The sequence below is a fragment of the Centroberyx gerrardi genome, chromosome 23 (assembly GCF_048128805.1).
Source record: "Centroberyx gerrardi isolate f3 chromosome 23, fCenGer3.hap1.cur.20231027, whole genome shotgun sequence".
NCBI lineage: Eukaryota > Metazoa > Chordata > Actinopteri > Beryciformes > Berycidae > Centroberyx > Centroberyx gerrardi.
The window spans coordinates 7,233,110-7,253,822 of NC_136019.1; the positions used below are offsets into that span (position 1 = coordinate 7,233,110).

A 20,713-nucleotide genomic window follows, 5' to 3' on the forward strand; every position below is an offset into this window, starting at 1 on the left:
ACTCAGTACCTCTCTCTCTACATTTTAATCCAGGGCAGAGCTCCGACCCACCATACAGCATCATTCTGTCCCAAACCACCTATGCGCCAGGGGATACGATCACTGGTGAGTCTCTAGTTCTTCAGTAATGCCCCATGCTACCTGTTCCTGTCTTTTGCTGTGGTTTCTAATTCACACAGCCATGTCATAATATACACCTATTTAAGCATAAAGCATAAATAAAAATGTTCCCCCCTATTATATTTAGTTCCCAGAAAAACAGTATATTTTTAGTGGCTACATCATGCTGTAGCAGTGGGGGTACATAAAAAATTCCACACTAAAACATTGATTTTTGAACAATCTCGCCTCTCCGCCTCTTGCCTTCCTCTCCCTAACGGATATCCCATTGGTTTACACCGCCGGCCACTTTTGAATGATCTCCTCCCATGTTATGTCCCGCCCCAAAATCTAACTGTCTAGCAACTGTCTAAAACAGCAATGGTAAACATTAAAAACATAGGTTTTGGTGTCAGTCCCTCAGAATCAAAGAGCAAGAGCTTTGATTCACCATGTTCAACAATCATACAGGGAGAAATCCATTGTAGAAGAGAGAGACCAATTTCTCCACTGACAGCAGCCTCAATAGACCAGAATGCAATGCAGCCACAAGACAGTTTTGAGTAAGGTGTGTTGATCATAGACAACAACCCACAGCTGAATGATCACACTTTCAAGCTATTTATATGCCCATATGCCCATCTTTGATTGAAAGCAACAAGTTCACATCTGTTCTCTGTTGAAAGTCATTCTGGGAAATGTAGGAAATCACTAACTGAAGTAGAAGTAGACGAGGGAGCTTGAGGGATTCTTGTACAGTAATGAAAGCAACTTTCACAGATTTGAAAATTGCCCAAGCAGGATAATATATCACAGTAAACATGAAGCCTAAATTTGGTTTTGGCAAGGTAACTGTTTTATTGTTATTGCGCTGTGCTGGATTTGAGTGTTTTCATATCAGTGCTGCATTATGTTACATTCTGCTTACTGTCAGTCACCTGACACCCACAGGAAGAAATGGAAGTCTCTGACAGGAAGAAATCCCTCAAAAACTTTGCCTTACAAACTATATTGTCACATCCATGTCTTTTTATTTAGGGCATCTTTGTTAGCCGTCTTTGATTGCTGGGACAGCAGTTCATTTCAAGCTAGGTTCGACACCATAAAATAAATCAAAAAAGCATGCATTGCAAAATGATTGGGGGAAACGTAAACTAGATGTAGACAGAAGGAAAATAGCTGTAACTGTAAATGGCACCGGCATAAACATCATATAGACTCGTACTATCTTAATTGTTTGATTCTTTTTGCAGCGTTTTTAAATTTCAATGTATCTCGATGAGAATTCATAAGCTTGGCTCTAAATTACACTACAACTAGTATCATATGGTTGGGGTAAACAAGAAGGGTCTGAGTAACCAAGTTCATCATGCATCAGTTCAGGAGCTGTTTAAACTGTCCAAACTTGATAGCAGATGAGCACTGAGTTCTCCTACATTGTCTCATATTCTCCTCCTCAGTGACCCTACAGGGAAATACTTCCTCCTCCTCCTTCAGGGGGTTTCAACTTGAAGCCCAGGAGGAGGGAGCGCGTGTGGCTGTGGGAACTTTTAGTTTTACCACATCAGATGCACAGTTTATGGAATGCAACAACAATCCAGTGAGTAAAACTACTGCATAACATCTTACCTTGGTAAAACCCCATATTAAAGGAGCTCAGTCTTTTACTTAAGCTACTGAAATGTCTAAACCAGGAGTGACCTGGTTTACGCGCTTCACTAGTTTGATGTTATCATACGCTACCATTTGCTGTGTGTTGCGTTCAGTACAGAATCTGCAGGCTGTTCTTCGATTGTAGAATAAGGATCCCTTTATTGTTTCCATCCATGTGAATACAGTCTGTTTTCCAGTTTCCATCGAAAACCAAACACACAGCTCACAGCATGACAAAACAAAACCTTTAGCGCCACAGCGGTCAAAAACCCTTTGCCCTTCCGGGTTCAAACACCTGACGACAACAGTGACTTTCCTACCTATATACCTGAGCTCTAGATAATAGCACAGCGACACCCAATGTACACACAGTAAATGGCAATTAAATTTGGGTTATTTCAACAACATATTTGGCTCCTACACCCCATTTTCTCAAAACCTGAAAAAGAGATTTTTCTGTTTTGATTATAACTTTATTTGAGTCTTTATTTGAGTTTACTTTATCTGTAAGATTATATATGCTATCCATTAGTAGGTTAGACCAATATATCAATTTTCCGATATATCGGGCTAATATTTGCCTTTTATTAGAACCCATACTAATAAAAATGTTTCAGGTGGGTTAGCAGCTCTTTAAGGCAGGGTGACCCACCCTACATATTCTAGGGGAAACTCTGGGATACATTAGGCTTTTAAATGAAAAATTAATTTACAAAAAACATAAATGAATAGCTAAATAAATAAAATGTGCAGAGTTAATAAAATATCACTGCAGGTTTTACAGACTGACTTTATGTAGCTGCTTTATGTGGGCGCTGACTGGCCGATATTTAATAGTTTAAGTGTCACATGATTGTCTAAATGCTCCCTCAGAGGCTTTTCCACCTTGCCAGGAATACAATTCATGAGGAAAACTTGTAATGTAAAATTGTCTAAAAAAGTTGGTATTGGTATCAGCATTGAAAAACCCCTGTCAGTCGAACCCTACTGTCCATGTAGTCACACATTCACTAACACCAAGAAGGCACTATTTGGATGATTTTGTGTGACATTACCATGCTATGTGCGGTCTTTGTCTGATGTATTTAGTCCTGATCCATAATTATCCAACATCAAATGAAAATACTCAGTGATCATTTTCACATATTCAGATCCTTGGCATCTAATCGAATGCTAAATCCAAGGCCTTGTGTATTTTAGGTTTGAACTGGATTAAACAAAAAAATTCAAATCATTGATTTGCTTTGTATGCTATTTTACTCAATCACAAAGAATGGTGCAGTGATCCAGAGCAATAATGTAGTCAAGACCCGTGTGAGTGCAGACTGGACAGCACCTTCCACAAATTCCCTGGGGAACATTGTTTTCAGGTAAGTCTTTTTTTGTACAGTAACCTTATCATCCCACATAATTATCAGAATCAGAATAAGAATTTGTTTTATTGGTCAAGTAAGTTTTGGCATGCAAGGAATTCATGGTGGGTTAATCCCATAGGACACATTAAACAGAAAACAGCACACAATTCTAAAAGATATAATCCACTTCCAAATTGTCAAGACTTTTACAAAACGTCATCACTTGATGAAAGTCCAAATTGTCCATCCTATCCATTCTCTTATATTGTGATATTATTCTGCAATGGTAGACATTTTCCTAAAATTACAGAGAATACATGGTACTCAGCTACAGTATACTCACCCAGTATTGAACAAGCAAAAGGTTGTCATACAGTGGACTTCCCCATTAAACCCCCCTCAGGTACTGATCACCATATGTCCTGTCTTCACGCAGAGCAACATTTATGGAGGACCTCATGACATATTGGATTGCAGTGCCTAGTGCTACAGTGAACAGAGTATCACCCAATCAACAAACCACTACAACAGCAGTCCCTACTGAGCCTACTACCACAACTACTACAACACAGTCTCCTCCTACTACTACTACTGCTAGACCAACTGAACTTTCTACCACTACTACAGCACAGCCTCCTCCTACTACTACTACTACTACACCAACTGAACCTTCTACCACTACTACAGCACAGCCTCCTCCTACTACTACTACTACACCAACTGAACCTTCTACCACTACTACAGCACAGCCTCCTCCTACTACTACTACTACACCAACTGAACCTTCTACCACTACTACAACACAGCCTCCTCCTCCTACTACTACTACTACACCAACTGAACCTTCTACCACTACTACAACACAGCCTCCTCCTCCTACTACTACTACACCAACTGAACCTTCTACCACTACTACAGCACAGCCTCCTCCTACTACTACTACTACTACACCAACTGAACCTTCTACCACTACTACAGCACAGCCTCCTACTACTACTACTACACTAACTGAACCTTCTACCACTACTACAGCACAGCCTCCTCCTACTACTACTACTACTACACCAACTGAACCTTCTACCACTACTACAGCACAGCCTCCTCCTACTACTACTACTACTACACCAACTGAACCTTCTACCACTACTACAGCACAGCCTCCTACTACTACTACTACACTAACTGAACCTTCTACCACTACTACAGCACAGCCTCCTCCTACTACTACTACTACTACACCAACTGAACCTTCTACCACTACTACAACACAGCCTCCTCCTACTACTACTACTACACCAACTGAACCTTCTACCACTACTACAGCACAGCCTCCTACTACTACTACTACACTAACTGAACCTTCTACCACTACTACAGCACAGCCTCCTCCTACTACTACTACACTAACTGAACCTTCTACCACTACTACAGCACAGTCTCCTACTACTACTACTACTATTACTACTACTACATGCCAATCCCCTACGACTGCTTCTGGACCAACCATTCTCCTGCTCACGTTAGTGCTGCTATTAGTTCAGTTTTAGTTTAGTATGACTAAGTTTACTACCAGTACTATTCGTAGTACCACTTCTACTACCAGTGAAACAATTGCCAATGCCCCTAAAGCTATATTGCAATTCTTGGCATTGCCTACATCTATCTCTCCTGCAATAATGTCTTTGACTTTTGCCATACATACATGAACTGTCATAATCATACATCTGTCCATTATATCAAGGGTTTGGTGCAAAAGGGGCATAAGTGACATTTTGGCTAAAAATGAGTATTGCATATCATTGGAAAGCTCTGGCTGAGCTCTATGTGATGGTCAAAAGAGCACATATGTAATCATGAACAAAATTAAAATAAAAGGGAAAATCCAAAAGACTCAAGTGTCCAAGACTGAAAAAATATGTGACTGCACTTATTAGGAACATCAGTTAATTCTGATGTTATGTTTTGAATTTAAAAAAGATGCAGTCATTTAAATTTTTGTATTTGTTCTGCTATAAAATTAGGAAAATGTCACTGTAAACCTTTGATATCTTTGTCCTCAACTTGCTCTGAAATTGCTCCTGACTCGTTTACAAAAAAGCGTATGTACCTTTTCTTATTTTTTTAGCACTTGTAGTGACACAGGAGTGTTTATGGCAGTTCATCTCTTGTCATGTTGGCGATTCAGCAATCTAATGGTATTCTATTCTCGGAAGTTGCTCTGGATAACAGTGTCAGCCAAATGTCTAAAATGTAAATGGCATTACATGAGGGTTGGCTGTAACAGGGGGCAACTCCAGCCGTTCCTTGAGTCTTACACATGGTGGCAGTGTGACTCTATTCTTCCTATCCATCCGTGACTCTTAATGGAATGTTGCTGTGAGCAGGAAGCACAGGTCAGGAGAGTTTTTCTATTTTTTGTAGGTCCATTTGTTAATACTGCTGGTATGCTTCGAACTTGTCAGTCACCTCTTCTAAGACAGTTGAGTTGGCACCAAAGTTGACAAAAGCTTGGTCTTTCACTTTGAGTGGGTTTCACTGCACAAAATCAATTCCTATGACCAGAACAGTCCTAACTGCTGTCATAACTAACTGCAGTGGCCAAATTTATTAATATTATGTTCTCTGTTACTTATTTGAAATGTCATTCGTAATAATACTGATGTTTTTTGTGGGAAAATATTTTGTTTTAAAATGAGATAGCCACCATTTAGTGGCATGTCCTCATACTGGTTGATGGCACAAAGTTAAAACAAATTACAGCACATTTTAAAGGATAGCAGGGAACTGATGTCCTTGGCTGACAAATCTCAGACCTTCCCTGTAGTTTTCTTGTAGGCTTATTCCTGATTCCTGAAAAGATTTGTTCCCTAAATGCATGTATACATTGAGTTAATGCACATTGCTAAAGAAGAATTTAGCTATTTTTGCTATTTTTCTACTCTGTTCTTGATGTAAGATTTAATTAATTCCTTATTGGGGTGCAATATTGAATTCTCTACTGTTGTAGACCTTCTATAGTTTTTTCTATTTATATCTACTTAATTGTATATATTCTAATGTTTTTATACTGGGTTTTTTTTGTATTCTGTGAATCTTTACATTGAATCTGGTGGTTCCTTGAACATTGTAGACATATGGATGTGAATGGTCTTTTTTGGCATTTTTAGACATTATTTCTGTCTGATTGCCCCATGATGTCATTGATTTGGAACACCTGTTTTGCAGACTATATATGTCCATGAGATGATGTGATATTTTATCCTGAAGAAGGCAATATGTGCTGAAACAGATGCTCTATATTTTGGAGTTATTGAATAATATAGATATTTTATTGATCATTTGTATGTAATTCATTGTATGTTATGTCCTGTTTTTATCTGGACCCTGAGTCTGAAATAAAGTTTGAATTGAATTGAATAACCGCCAGATATATATACAGTATATTTTTTTTCCCCAAATGGATAAATAGCATTTTAAAAATGAACTCTTCATATGTATTGTCAGTGAAACTATTCAAATACAGTTTTAAATCATATGCACATCTTTATCCTCATTGTGTCATGAATTTATCCTCATTGTCCAGCTACATACTGTCATTTATGATCTAATTGATTTGAGATATGCATGTTACTACAGTGCATGGATCTCTTTCACAGTAACATGTAAGATAACCTTGCTTTTCACAAGATTATTGTGCTTAGATTATAATGTAATGGTTGACAGCATGATATCCTTTTTACAGACTCGATCTTGTGTATATTTGTTTTAGAAATATGAACTTAAAGGCAACATTGTTACTGTTATACTGTTAGATACTACCAATCTGTGATGTTTGTGATGTTTCTCCCTGTATGATTGTTGAACGTTGGTGCAAAATGGTGGCTCTAGAAAGGAACCCTTGCTGTTTCATTCTGAGGGACTGACACCAGTTTTAGACAGTTGTTAGATGGTATTAAACGCCATTGTAGCTGCGCTGGAAATATCTCAACGTGGCGTCACATAGTCTATGTTTGGACAGTTATGCACGCGGAAAAGAAAAATGCATCAGTGAACAACAAAAGGGACACAAAAAAGCAAAGTCATTGCCAGTAGCTGTTTTTTCTTTTCTTTCTTTTTTTTTTAAAGTGTTTTAGGGTGGATTTTTCCTACATGTATAGCATTTAGGAATAGAAAAAAAGGATTGCTGTAAAACAGTAATGGCCTGTTATGGTTGCCTGTCTTGTATATATTTAGTGATGTATCCATTGATAGGGGATTCAGGATTCTGTTGCTAGAATGTGACCTTTGGATTGTCAAACAGACATTTTTTTGTTAAACAGACATTTAAAAAAACAAAATAAAAAATCAATGGTCAACACTGGATTAATCAGTTACCGTGCAAACAGTGAGCACACAACAGCCTGGGTTCAAATCCCAATTTAAGCCCCTTTTGTTTCTATACCTTTTATTTTTCTTCATAAATATGTGCTCAAGTAAAGTTAACTGGCCACTTCTACTGTACTTTAACAAAACCAAACCAAACAAAAAGATTCAGCAGCAGATTCTTACACTTACTGGAAACAATATTATTTTCTCTCTATTTTCATAATAATTAAGTTATCTCTGTTTTTATTATGATGAAGTTAAATATTCTCTTATAATAAAGTGTAGTTATTTCTCTGTTAAAGTTATGTTTTCTCTGCTTTTATAGTTACTAGTCCATACCCGGGATGCGCGCCCACAATACGTGCAGACTTCCGGGGATGCGCGCGCGACAACTCCGCACAGACTCCGCGCCAAAAATGCGCCAAAATTGCGCATAAACAGCGTAAATTTGGGGAAATGGAAAAATCGGCTTCGTCAGTCCCTGCCTATGCCAATGCTCAATGCCCATGTGCAGTTTCAGACTGATCGGCCAACCCATTGAGGAGCAAAATGGATGCGGACGGACAGACGGACAGAGTTTTCCTCATTCTATAGTAGGATATTTTATCAGTTATATCATAATCAAGTTTTCTTTTTTCTGTTTCTAGTAGAATAAAGTTAGGTTTTCTCTGTTCTCATTATAATAAAGTAATGTTTTCTCCGCATAATAATAAAGTTGTATTTTCTCAGTTTTCTTGATCATTTTCAAAGTAATTAGATATAGTTTTGTTTTCACAATAATAAAGTTGCATTTTCAGTTTTCATTATAATAAAAAATCATTATAACATTATAATGTACATTTCCTCTTTTTTATTGTAATGAAGTTATTCTCTGTAAAGCAGCTATCATTTATCTGGATCTTATATTGCTTTTCATTGTCTCAGGAGATTTCGGTGCTGCTGTCAGTGTCAACATCCAAGAGTAGGAATGCCAAAGAGTGTAAATGGTAATATATATATATATATATATATATATATGTGTGTGTGTGTGTGTGTGTGTATATATGTGTGTGTGTATATATATATGTATATAATATAATGTAATGTAATGTAATATAATATAATACTATAAATGGCAACAAGAGAATCAGTATGAGTAAAACATTTATTTCAAAAATATGTAATAAAAACTCCATTATTAAATATTACAAAGTGCAATATCAGTGTTTCGCCAACCTGTGGTTATATTGCTTCTCCTTCAAGAGTGATTGCTCTTTTTGCATGCATGCTCATACACAGACACACACACATACACACACGCAAATATCAGCCAATGAAGGCTTCATCTTTAGAGCAATATTTTATCACTGACACTATGTTCTCATTCACTCACTCAACATTCACACCGGACAGAAGAACACAGGCACACAAAAACACTCATGTCTGCCATCTATTGGCATCATTATATGAGTGACAGGAGAGGAGGCACTGATAAATATTAAGTGTCTGTTCATCTGCTTGTCTCTTGTGTGTGTACACAAAACGCACAGCACACACAGGCAGATGTGCAGTCACACACACAATAGACAACATACATAGTCATGAGGGCACATCTGATTCTCAGGGTAAACAAAACAGAATCCTGGTAAAAAAAAAAAAAAATAGTTCTTCATTTGGCCGTTGTCAGAGAGAAACCTTATCTCTGAGCCTTCAACTTTTGATGAAAATACAATTTTATAAACTTAAAATAAATTTGTATTTTACAGATTGACACCCATGTAATTTTGAAATTTTACAGAGAGATTTTTTCTGGGGTCATGGTTATGAGGTTTTCGCTTGACAGTAACGATACGGGCCTAAGGTTCTTATTACCAGCAGTACTCTGGCTTCTGCAGACGAGGACTGCACATATAACATTAAATTAAAAAACACTTAAAATATCATTGACTTCTTTCTTTCAGAACCTACAGAACATAATGTGACGTGTTAGCTCTTGTATTCTTGTCAACATACGAACTCTGAGAAACTGCACTCTTCTCCTGTGAGATGCTTTGCAGTGATGGGACTTATAAATATGTTCAATGGTAGATGTATATGGATAGGGAAGTTGTGATTTTCCTGTTTTCACTCAGGGGTTTGGCTTCGGTCATCAGTTTCCTTACAGCATGGCCAGACCCAGCAAGCCCGCAATGATCAGCAGAGCTATTGGATTTAGAGGAATAGAGAAGGACAAAGACAGACAAAGAAAGAAAAAAGGGTTTAGTCATTATACAGACAAATTTCATCTTTAGGACTTTACAGGCATTCTTTATGTCGAAACCACAAGCAACTATATCGCCGTGCTCTAATTTAAGATAGTTGATAGTATTGCCAATAGTGTTGCAGTGATAACTGAGACATACAGCAACACTTGTTCATGTTTAATGGCTGCTGACAGGTGATACTGGGCAAATATCCAGCTGCAGCCAACTATTTCCGCACCATCACACAAGGAAACAAGCTGACTGTGGTCAATAGCCGACGTAGAAAATTCATGCACTACCGACGACTGGTTAATAATATATATATGGCAAGGGAAGATCTGACGTTGTGCAGAACCAAGCCATTCTCTTGTATTTACCTTGGGACAGGGATTGCTGGATTGTGATGGCGTGGGCGGTGGTGGGTGCGGCGGTGGTGGGTGCGGCGGTGGTGGGTGCGGCGGTGGTGGCGTTGCTAGAAATCTGGTTGGTGACGGTGCTGTTGGGGTTTGACAGGTCTACAATGTTGGTCTGGATTTGGGCGGTGGGGCTTCCCAAAGCACCAGTACCTAAGGGCACAAGCAAAAGACAAACGATTAGTGGTATGTCGTCAGCAAATGGGACAATAGGATTAGGATTAGTATGATCAGTGGTCAGAAATGCATTATCTTTGTGTTTGTGTGTGTATATGCCTGTATACTATTGTTGAAAGTTTTAGTGGAGTCAGGCAGTTGTCTGCTGTGAGTGTGTTACCTCTGTGTTTGTGCATGATGTATGTGTGTATATGTCTTAAATTAATTAGCTTACTACTGTTGAAGGCTCCAGTGGAGACGGAGGTGGAGAAGCTTGTTGATGCCCTTGCAGTAGAGTCGGGTATGGTGGCAGCAAATGTACACTGGACTTTTGTTCCATTGACACTGCCCTTCACTGAGTTCACCGGCAGCTGCAGAGCGAACACACTCAGTTTAGTATAGGACACAGATGACAATGTCTTTTCAATGGTGTATTGATATAAACAATATTCATATCCCATAGAGATGTCCTGGTAACATTTTAAATGAACACTTTGCCTTGATATTGCCTGAGCAGCAGGTTAAAAACAGCTACATGGGACATTAATATTAATTAAGTAATATTGATTCAATCATTGCATGTCAAGTCTCGAATCAGTATTTGATTTTTCAAACAAAAAGCTGTGGATGAACCAACCCAGGGGGAGAGAATGAGAAGTACATAACAAACATATGAAAAACAGGTTCCTAACACAAATTATCATGGTTTACCCCAAGGCATTTATTTAGTTAAAAAAAACATTTGCCTGGAGGACTTTTACTTTGAAATTTACGCTCAATGAGTTGCTAATTGCTGTCTAACTAATGACATAAGTAGTATATTAGCTGACGAGGACTGAATCAGCATTCATGAAGCTCTTGTTGGGGTGGGGTTATCTATGTTACCAATATTTTTCGGTGGGCAAACCAGCAAAAGAACAATACCAGACTACAGGGAAGGGGACACCAATAGACACACAATGTTAGGTGGGGAGTTCACGCTTCTCATCCCCGCCCCCAACCCTCACCCAGCCTTACCCCACCTCCAACACACCCCCAGCACTACTCCACCCAACCCATCCCCACCCCCAACCCCCACCCAGCCCTACCCCACCCAAGCCATCCCCACCCCACCCAAGCCATCCCCACCCCCAACCCCCACCCAGCCCTACCCCACTGTCCCACTGAGGCAGGTAAAACTCACAGTTGTTAGAGTCAGCTGGTTGTTGTCGAGGACAGCGCTAAAGAAGGCAACAACGCTGTTGTTGTTTGCACAGATGTAGGTGGTGTCATTACCTCCCTGTGGGGCAAAACCGGAGACAGAACGATTAACACCTATACACAACTGATTTTAAACACACTACATGGCAGAGCCACAAGATCTGCATGACATTTCATTAGTTTGATTAGCTTAATTACCTTGAAACCAGGGAAATCAGTTGAGGGTTAGATTCAATGGCTGACAAAAATTCTATGTGTATAGTTATAGTGAGCCTTGCATACCGGTGTGGTGTCGGTAGACAGGCTGGTGGCGATGTAGCCATCTGTCTCTCCTGAGAGCTGGAACTCAAAGTTCTGGCCGCTGGTCTGCTGGACGCCAACAAAGAAACACGACCCTGGTACAGCTGGGTCACAGTCAGACGGCTGGCTCGCACAGAGCTGGGTCATCCCACACTGTGCCCTAGAGACAGGTGTCTGTGTGTGTGTGTGTGATGGGAGAAGGAAGAGAGGGAACACTTAAGAGGGCCGCATTGTGCGAGGTGTGATGCAGTCCAACACCGTCAATGAAAGTGAAATTATTCTATTCTATTCCACTCTGTTCTGTTACATTCTATTTTATGTTATCATTTTACTCCATTCTGTTCTGCTGTGCTCTTTGCTTTTCTGTTTTGTAGTATTTATTTTCACTCACCGCGAGAACTTCTACTGTGGAGTTGGGAATCAGTGGGGCTGCTGTTGTGGTAACTGTAGTCATTACAGTTGTCATGCCGCCTGTTGTTGTCATGCCTCCTGTTGTTGTCATGCCGCCTGTAGTTGTCATGCCGCCTGTTGTTGTCATGCCGCCTGTTGCTGTCATGCCGACTGTTGTTGTTGTTGGCATGGCAGTTGTTGTAGTTGTGGCATTTGTTGTTGTAGTCGTGGCGTTGGCTGTTGTAGTCACAGCGTTTGTTGTTGTAGTCACAGCGTTTGTTGTTGTAGACGCAGCGTTGGCTGTTGCAGTCACAGCGTTTGTTGTTGTAGTCACAGCGTTTGTTGTTGTAGTCACGGCGTTTGTTGTTGTAGTCGCGGCATTCGTTGTTGTAGTCCCGGCGTTTGGTGTTGTGGGCATTGCAGTCGTAGTCGTGGGCATTGCAGTCGCAGTCGTAGTCGTGGGCATTGCAGTCGTAGTCGTGGGCATTGCAGTCGTAGTCGTGGGCATTGCAGTCGTAGTCGTGGGCATTGCAGTCGTAGTCGTGGGCATTGCAGTCGTAGTCTGAGCGTTGGTGCCCGCAGACATCCAGGCGAATGCCACAAGCACAACAGTAAGGACCAGTTTGTTGTCCATATCTGGAGTTGGTGGGGTAAAGATCATTCAAGTAAGTAATGGGACAGGCTCATCAGCTACAGTAACGGTTTACTTGTGCCAGAAAGCTCAGACTAGCATAGAAAAATATTTAAGATGAATCAATTCTAAAATCAAAAATTGCCGTCGTAAGTGTAAAATACTATACCCTTTTACAACTAAAGAAGAAGAATAATGAATATTATATAATTAAGATTATAATATATATTGTTATTATATAAGATATATATTATATATGAGATATGATGAAGATATATTTATCATTCTATATTTAACAAATCAGTTTGCTCTTAACAAAAAAGTACATGGGTCTGAAGTGTAATTTACTGTACCATTTTATGACAAAAAATCTTATGAATTTTAAAAATTTGGAATCATTAAGATTAGGTTGTAATTTATCATTTTACCTTCTACTTAATAATTTAACATACATTTTCTCTCAGTATAGGAAATCATGGGCCTGAGGTGTCAAGTAGGCTACTGTACAGTTGTTCTACTAAAATCATATGATTTTTAAAAACTGTGAATAATTAAGAACAAAAATTATTACAAAACATATAAAAACCTATGTATATATAAACCTAAAAGGAATCTAAACCAAAAATTCTATTCCATTTTATTATATTTACCACATTCATTTAGTATTTTTCTCTTACCGAATATTAAAAAATTTGATGAATGTTTAAAGACAAAAATGTTTTAATGTAAATATGTGTTAATTACTACCTTACTTAAAAGGATGCTATTATATGAATTAAATTCGAACTGCCATTGTCAAGTAGTAATTTTATCAATCCATCAATAAACAAATACTATATAAATAAAATTATTATAAAAATATCACTATCACTTATTGGTAAATTACAATTGGAAACTACATAGCAGGTGAAAGGGTGTAACATCATAACAACGTAAGCACATTTCACTGCTGTCATTATCGTTGTAGCCTACCTGTAGGTCTTTTTTTCTTTAATCCGATGGGTGAGATTTGGCAAAGAAGCGAACGAGGTCCTTGAAATAAAGACTGTGTAGCTGTAGTTTTCCTCTTATGTGTGGTTCACAGGTGGACTTCTGCCCCAGATGCTCTCAGCAGGCTCCCAGGTGAGGATGTAACACCTCCGTTCACTCTGTTCCAGTATTTAAACAGAGGAGGGAGGAGTGTAGACACCAGAGTAGGAAGGAAATTAAAGGAACAAAAAAAACAAAACTCGTTTCATTTTAGGTGTGTCCCTTTTTAACTCCACTCCCAGAAGCCTCTGACGTCATGCATGTCATCTCTGGAGGGAGGGGTATAGGCCCAAGGGTGCATGTGATGGAAACAATTATGCTGCTCACCTGCACGACCCTTGACAATGGAGTTGTGCCGAGTCACTGCACATTTTACCTGTTCTGTCTGCAAGAGCATCAAGTTTCCGAAACACTTCCTTGTGGATTTGTAATACCCGTAACCTACTAGACTGAAAAAAAAATTACGAGCACAAGGAAACCAACACTATCATTACTGTAGGCCAAAAGTATATCTTCCTGGATTCCTGTTTTCTATTGAGGACCTCCAATTTTTCACACTGCAAAATCTTTAGTAATCCTCTATCTAAATTAAGATTATTGTTATCATTATTACCTCTACCAAAGAGTTTATGTTTTTGCCCCTGTTAGTTTATCTGTTCGTCAGCAGGATATTTAAAAAAAAAAAATGTGAACGAGTTTCCATGGAATTTGATGGACCAGGGAACAATTGATTCTATTTAAACTAACAAAGACAAAGACTTGATTCCAAATCTTATGGGTTTGTTTACAGGGTCAAGAAATCAATTTAACTTAAAATGTAAGTGACAGGAATGATGTGTTTGGGTGTAACAGTAAGTTTGCGCTCTCTGAGTGCCTTCTAGTTATATAATTGAGGTCAGTAATTTCCACTTGGCAGCTGGCAGTGTCTGAGGTATGAGGGTGTAATGTCTGAAGTGTTTGGATTTTGTGTCATTTGATGCTATATAAGAAAATGTGTGTGTGTCTTACTTTTCCTAACATGAGGCAAGGTGACCTCTCCTTTTAAAAGAGAGCCACCTATGGGGATTTGACTGGAGGGCTCATTAAGGTAAACTACAGGAAATTGGTTTGGTAACACACTCAAAGCAACAGCACCAGTGTCTCTGTGTGTGTGTGTGTGTGTGTGTGTGTGAGATTGTCTGGTGATTATCAGTGAGGCCTGACCTCTCAAACATATCACCCATTACCTGCCATTTACATCTCCTTAACGAGTTCTCCATACAAACCTTCACTAGTGTTTGTCTCCCACATAGGAAAGAGGAAGAGCGTGAGAGAGAGAGAGAGATGTACCGTGTGTGTGCATGTGTGTTTGCGTATGTGTGTGTGTGTGTGCATGGGTTCATATTTGAAAGCAGTCATATGAGACTGAAGACAATGCCAAGAACTGGTCTGTTGACGGCAATGCCAGCTCCCGTGTTTGTTTCAATATCCTCATTGTCTGCAATGTTTTCTTTCCTGAACATTTACCCTCCCTGGCTATTGAACAGACAAGTCCAGACAGCATTGAGCTGTCAACTCTGTGAAAGGCTGGACAGTAGTAATTATTCACAAAGGTCTCTGCTGTCATACACAATGTACAGGAACATAATCACAGGAGAAGACCTTTAAAACTTGATATTGTATTCAAATAAAGTGTGAACTCAAAAAAGAAATTTGCTAGAAGAAGCATGCATGGCTCTTAAATTTACATTTCTCTACTGAAAATGGACAAATAGACATGCTAGGGATACAGGAATGGGTTACTTTGATTGTCTGGATGATTTGACCCTTGCACTCTTTTCTATGCTGCTTGTAATGTTGGTTAGCGATTTAGGAATGTCGCTCTGGATAGACAAGGCTCTTCAAACACTTTCTTCAAAACCTTTCTTTTTAAAGATTTTTTTTTGGGGGGCATTTTTGCCTTTATTCGATAGTTCAACGTTGAGAGAGACAGAAAAGATTGGGAGAGAGGGGGACGAGCTGGCTTCGAACCCAGGAGGACGTCATGTGTACATGGTACGCACCTTAGACCACTGAGCCACCAGGACGCCCCCAAGTGATTTTTAATAAACTAAAAATCAAAATGAGAACCATTCCATACTGCTGTTGTGTGAAAACCTCATAATCAATAAGGGATTACATGATCCTCTATGGGTCGAGGGTTAAATTCTCCGAGCTCTTGGGCTGATAAAAACCATTCAAAACCCCATTGGATAAACTCAAAAATGCATTGTCATCAAGCTAAAAATGGCTCTTTTTTTTTTTGTTCCTGAAAAGATGAAATGCTGAAGATACAAGGTTTCCACCCGACAGCGATGATATGAAGATTACAATATATATACAAAATGAAATAACACATTTTTACCGTGACCGTGATTAAATTAAATTATACCTTGTCATTAAGATGTAGTGAGAGTCAAATAAACAGTTATGTTCTTAGGAATGATGAAGACAAAAGATATGAAGATGGCTAACAAAGGTATCTACTGTTAGTCACTGAGGTAGCATGGACGTTTCTGCCTTGCCCTCGCACCGTTGAACCTGTTTGGTCGGCATGGCAGCAATTACCAAACGTACACATCTGGTCTTGTGATTCAGCTTAAGTGCACTCATAATAACCCGGGCATGAGCATGTGCGCACACACACACACATACTATGTGCTGACACTCACCAATAGGATGCTCAGGCATGACATCCGCATGACACCAAAAATATGTCACCTCCTGGTGTAAGGTGTGAGTGTGTATCATAAAATTAGGGAAGAGGTACACTACCAGTCACACACACATTTTTCTTTATTAGTGTGCTTGCCGTAGGCAAAGCACACTCTTATTATCTCACATACTTATTATTAGTGTGCTTGCTGCAAGCAAAGCACACTCTTATTATCTTGCATACTTATTATTAGTGTGCTTGCCGTAGGCAGAGCACACTCTTATTATCTTGCATACTTATTATTAGTGTGCTTGCCGTAGGCAAAGCACACTCTTATTATCTCACATACTTATTATTAGTGTGCTTGCCGTAGGCAGAGCACACTCTTATTATCTCGCATACTTATTAGTGTGCTTGCCGTAGGCAGAGCACACTCTTATTATCTCACATACTTATTATTAGTGTGCTTGCCGTAGGCAGAGCACACTCTTATTATCTTGCATACTTATTAGTGTGCTTGCCGTAGGCAGAGCACACTCTTATTATCTCACATACTTATTATTAGTGTGCTTGCCGTAGGCAGAGCACACTCTTATTATCTTGCATACTTATTAGTGTGCTTGCCGTAGGCAGAGCACACTCTTATTATCTCACATACTTATTAGTGTGCTTGCCGTAGGCAAAGCACACTCTTATTATCTCACATACTTATTAGTGTGCTTGCCGTAGGCAGAGCACACTCTTATTATCTCACATACTTATTATTAGTGTGCTTGCTGCAAGCAAAGCACACTCTTATTGTTACTGTCGGCCATTTTTATTATTATTTTTCCGCCAAAAAGTTTGGCACGCTACTCCTCCTACAGTTTTTACAGTACATACACATGTGAGACATCAAAATGTGCGGCCCATTGAGGAATCGTGTGCTATTACTTTTCTAAGAGATGCATCATAAGGTTTTTGAGATATTAAGGATTAAATGCCATTTTGGACGCAATACACACACATTGTAAAATGAGAACCATGTGGACTCAATTATAGGATCACAGAGCCAGAAATTTAAGTTTCGTTTTCCACAGGATCACAGAGCCAGATATTTAAGTTTCGTTTTGTCCGCCATCTTGTTTCTCCGCACGGTAGCTGAAGTTAACTGAAGCTAAGGTAGAATCAGATCAGTATGGATGTATTTGGACTTTTATTCTGTATATTAAAAGTCTAGTGCAGAGTTTTTAATGGCTGGCTTGATGCATTTGGGACAGACGGACCGCGCTGCGAGATCGGGAGGTACGTTAGCACACAGTAGCTGAAGCTAACTGAAGCTAAGGTAGAATCAGATCAGTATGGATGTATTTGGCCTATTATTCTGTATATTAAAAGTCTAGTGCAGAGTTTTTAATGGCTGGCTTGATGCATTTGGGACAGACGGACGGCGCCGCTGGTTTCTCACACACAGTAGCTGAAGCTAACTGAAGCTACGGTAGAATCAGATCAGTATGGATGTATTTGGCCTATTATTATGTATATTAAAAGTCTAGTGCAGAGTTTTTAATGGCTGGCTTGATGCATTTGGGACAGACGGACCGCGCTGCGGAGATCGGGAGGAATGTTAGCACACAGGAGCTGAAGCTAACTGCAGCTAAGGTAGAATCAGATCAGTATGGATGTATTTGGACTTTTATTCTGTATATTAAAAGTCTACTGCGGAGTTTTTTACCGGCTGGCTTGATGCATTTGCGACAGAGGGGCCGTTTACCGGCTGGCTTGATGCATTTGGGACAGATGGAATCGCGCTGCGGAGATCGAAGGTACGTTAGCACGCAGTAGCTGAAGCTAACTGAAGCTACGGTACACACACAGAGTATGGTGGTTGCGGCGCTTCCCGGGGGCACGGTGCCGATTAGTGCCGATAGCTGGGCGCCGATGTGTTCCCGGTCGTCTGGCCGACATTTCGGCGCCACTGCCGACGCCGATGCGTCAGCGGCTGGCCGCCGAACGGCGTTTTTCGGCCCCGATGCGACGCTTCACGGAGCTTCCCGGGGACACGGTGCTGGCCAGTGCCGATAGCTGGGCGCCGATGTGTTCCCGGTCATCCGGCCGACATTTCGGCGCCACTGCTGACGCTGATGCGTCAGCGGCTGGCCGCCGAACGGCGTTTTTCGGCACCGATGGGCCCCAAGTGCGATCGGGGCATGGACCGGGAGAATCGGAGATCAGTATGGATATATTCGGACTACAGCGGAGTTTTTAGAAGCTGGCTTGATGCATTTGGTAGGTACGTTAGCTGGTTTCTCACACAGTAGCTGAAGCTAACTGAAGCTACGGTAGAATCAGATCAGTATGGATGTATTTGGCCTATTATTCTGTAGATTAAAAGTCTAGTGCAGAGTTTTTAATGGCTGGCTTGATGCATGTGGGACAGACGGAGATCGGGAGGGACGTTAGCTGGTTTCTCACACACAGTAGCTGAAGCTAACTGAAGCTACGGTACACACACAGAGTATGGTGGTTGCTGCGCGTCGGCCGACGCTTAACGGAGCTTCTGACGCGCTCAGTTTTTAAGCTAGAGCAGAGCTTTTTTTATTAACGGAAACTAGACATCCAGACGAATATGTAGGTACCAGCCATGCTATGCTAGCTCGCTGGGAAGCGGGCATAAGATAGCTCCAAAGTCGGTGAGGTTTAGCTCTAGAATTGTGATGCGTTTTAGGTCCTTGGAAAGCTGGGAATCTTTAGTTTCGTTCGATACCAAACATGTTGTTGTGGCGTGATGAGAAAAGTATCCCAGTGCCTTTCAACGCAACTGGCTCTGTTTACTGAGTCTAGTCTGTCAAATTCAAAAGGGGCCAGTGTTACAATTACCTAGGTATCTGGTTAGATGAAAAATTGTCTTTTAAACCCATGTCAATGAACTGACTAAGAAAGTAAAATTTAAACTGGGTTTCTTTTTTTTTTAGAAATAAGCAATGCCTTAACATGAGTAGTAGGATGCAGATTGTATAAGCAACACTTTTTATCAGTGCTTGATTAGGGTGCTGCTGGGTGATGCATTTTATAGGGATTGCTCTTGTTTTTCTTAGTAGACTTTCTTATTTTGTCTGCATGTGGATGGTCTGGAAATAATTATTTTGTTTGTTGTTTTGTTTTCTTGTAGTTGTGTACACAGGTCTGTCTTGCAAACAAGATCTCGATCTCAATGGGACTTACCTGTTTAAATAAAGGAAATTAAAAAAATATTTTAGGACATTATTATTTAAACTCTTTGTGATCAGGCACAGTTTGGACAAAATACAATTGGTTTACGGATTTACGGAGCGAAATGCTAACAATTGCAATGCTGCACCGCTTAGCAAAACTAGTGAACGGCAAGTCTAAGGGCAGGGGCATTGCAAGGGCGGCAAGCACACTTGAAATTTTCTTTAGAAAATTTAGCCTTTTCTAGTTTTTACTATTTTCCACATTTTAGAATATTAGTAAAGACATCAAAACTATGAAATAACACAAATGGAATTTTGCCTTGATGGAAAGGCAAAGGCTTTGGAAAGAAATTCATACATAGGCATCAATTTATATCAATACAATTTATTTCTAAAAAAACAAAAAACAAATTTCAAGCATTTAAGCATAAGCCTTTAGAGTCAGGGGGAGAATAACACAGTATAGTTTCATATGCCACCAGTTGAAAAAGTTACTGGTGCAGCATCCAAAAGAAACTCGTCCTTACTGTAACATGATCGCTTATCTGGTGACTTAAGCTGATCTGGGTGGAACATTTCCGCAAACCTTTCTGCTGCCCAGTTAGAGACTGAAATAGGGCTTTTTCCCAGTATGGGATTAAGATAAAAAGATACAAATTCAATTCCAGTGGCTCTTTTGGGTTCACACACTGTTCTCTCTTTGAATGTACGATTGAGCCTGCTCGTCTATGTACGTACACTACCAGTCAAAAGTTTGGACACACCCCATCTTTCTTTATTTCTTTTTTGTGATCAACTTTTTTTTCTTTATTTTAAAGAATATCTTTCTATTTTTACTATTTTCCACATTTTAGAATAACAGTAAAAACATCAAAACTATGAAATACCACAAATGGAATTATGCAGTGACCAAAAAAGTGTTAAACAAATCAAAACTTATATTTTAGATTCTTTATAGTAGCCGCCCTTTGCCTTGATGGAAAGGCAAAAGGCTTTGGAAAGAAATGTACACATAGGCATCGACTTCACTAT

General features: G+C 39.7%; 2 protein-coding genes across 2 annotated transcripts; one reads left to right on the forward strand and one right to left on the reverse strand.

Moving 5' to 3' along the window:
* LOC139920828 (uncharacterized) lies at window positions 1-7,344 on the forward strand. Its single transcript, XM_078281732.1, has 4 exons — window positions 1-105; window positions 1,560-1,699; window positions 3,025-3,122; window positions 3,544-7,344. Exons 2-4 carry the CDS (start codon window positions 1,679-1,681, stop codon window positions 4,652-4,654), a joined length of 1,230 nt encoding a protein of 409 aa, XP_078137858.1. The 5' UTR covers window positions 1-105; window positions 1,560-1,678; the 3' UTR covers window positions 4,655-7,344.
* Window positions 7,345-8,602: 1,258 nt separating this feature from the next.
* Window positions 8,603-13,922, reverse strand: LOC139920831 (uncharacterized). Its single transcript, XM_071910911.2, has 7 exons — window positions 13,757-13,922; window positions 12,155-12,789; window positions 11,746-11,937; window positions 11,447-11,542; window positions 10,499-10,634; window positions 10,072-10,260; window positions 8,603-9,653 (listed from the first exon to the last, which is right to left on the reverse strand). The coding sequence occupies exons 2-7, from the start codon at window positions 12,785-12,787 to the stop codon at window positions 9,610-9,612; spliced, it is 1,290 nt and encodes a 429-aa protein (XP_071767012.2). The 5' UTR covers window positions 12,788-12,789; window positions 13,757-13,922; the 3' UTR covers window positions 8,603-9,609.
* Window positions 13,923-20,713: the final 6,791 nt, after the last annotated feature.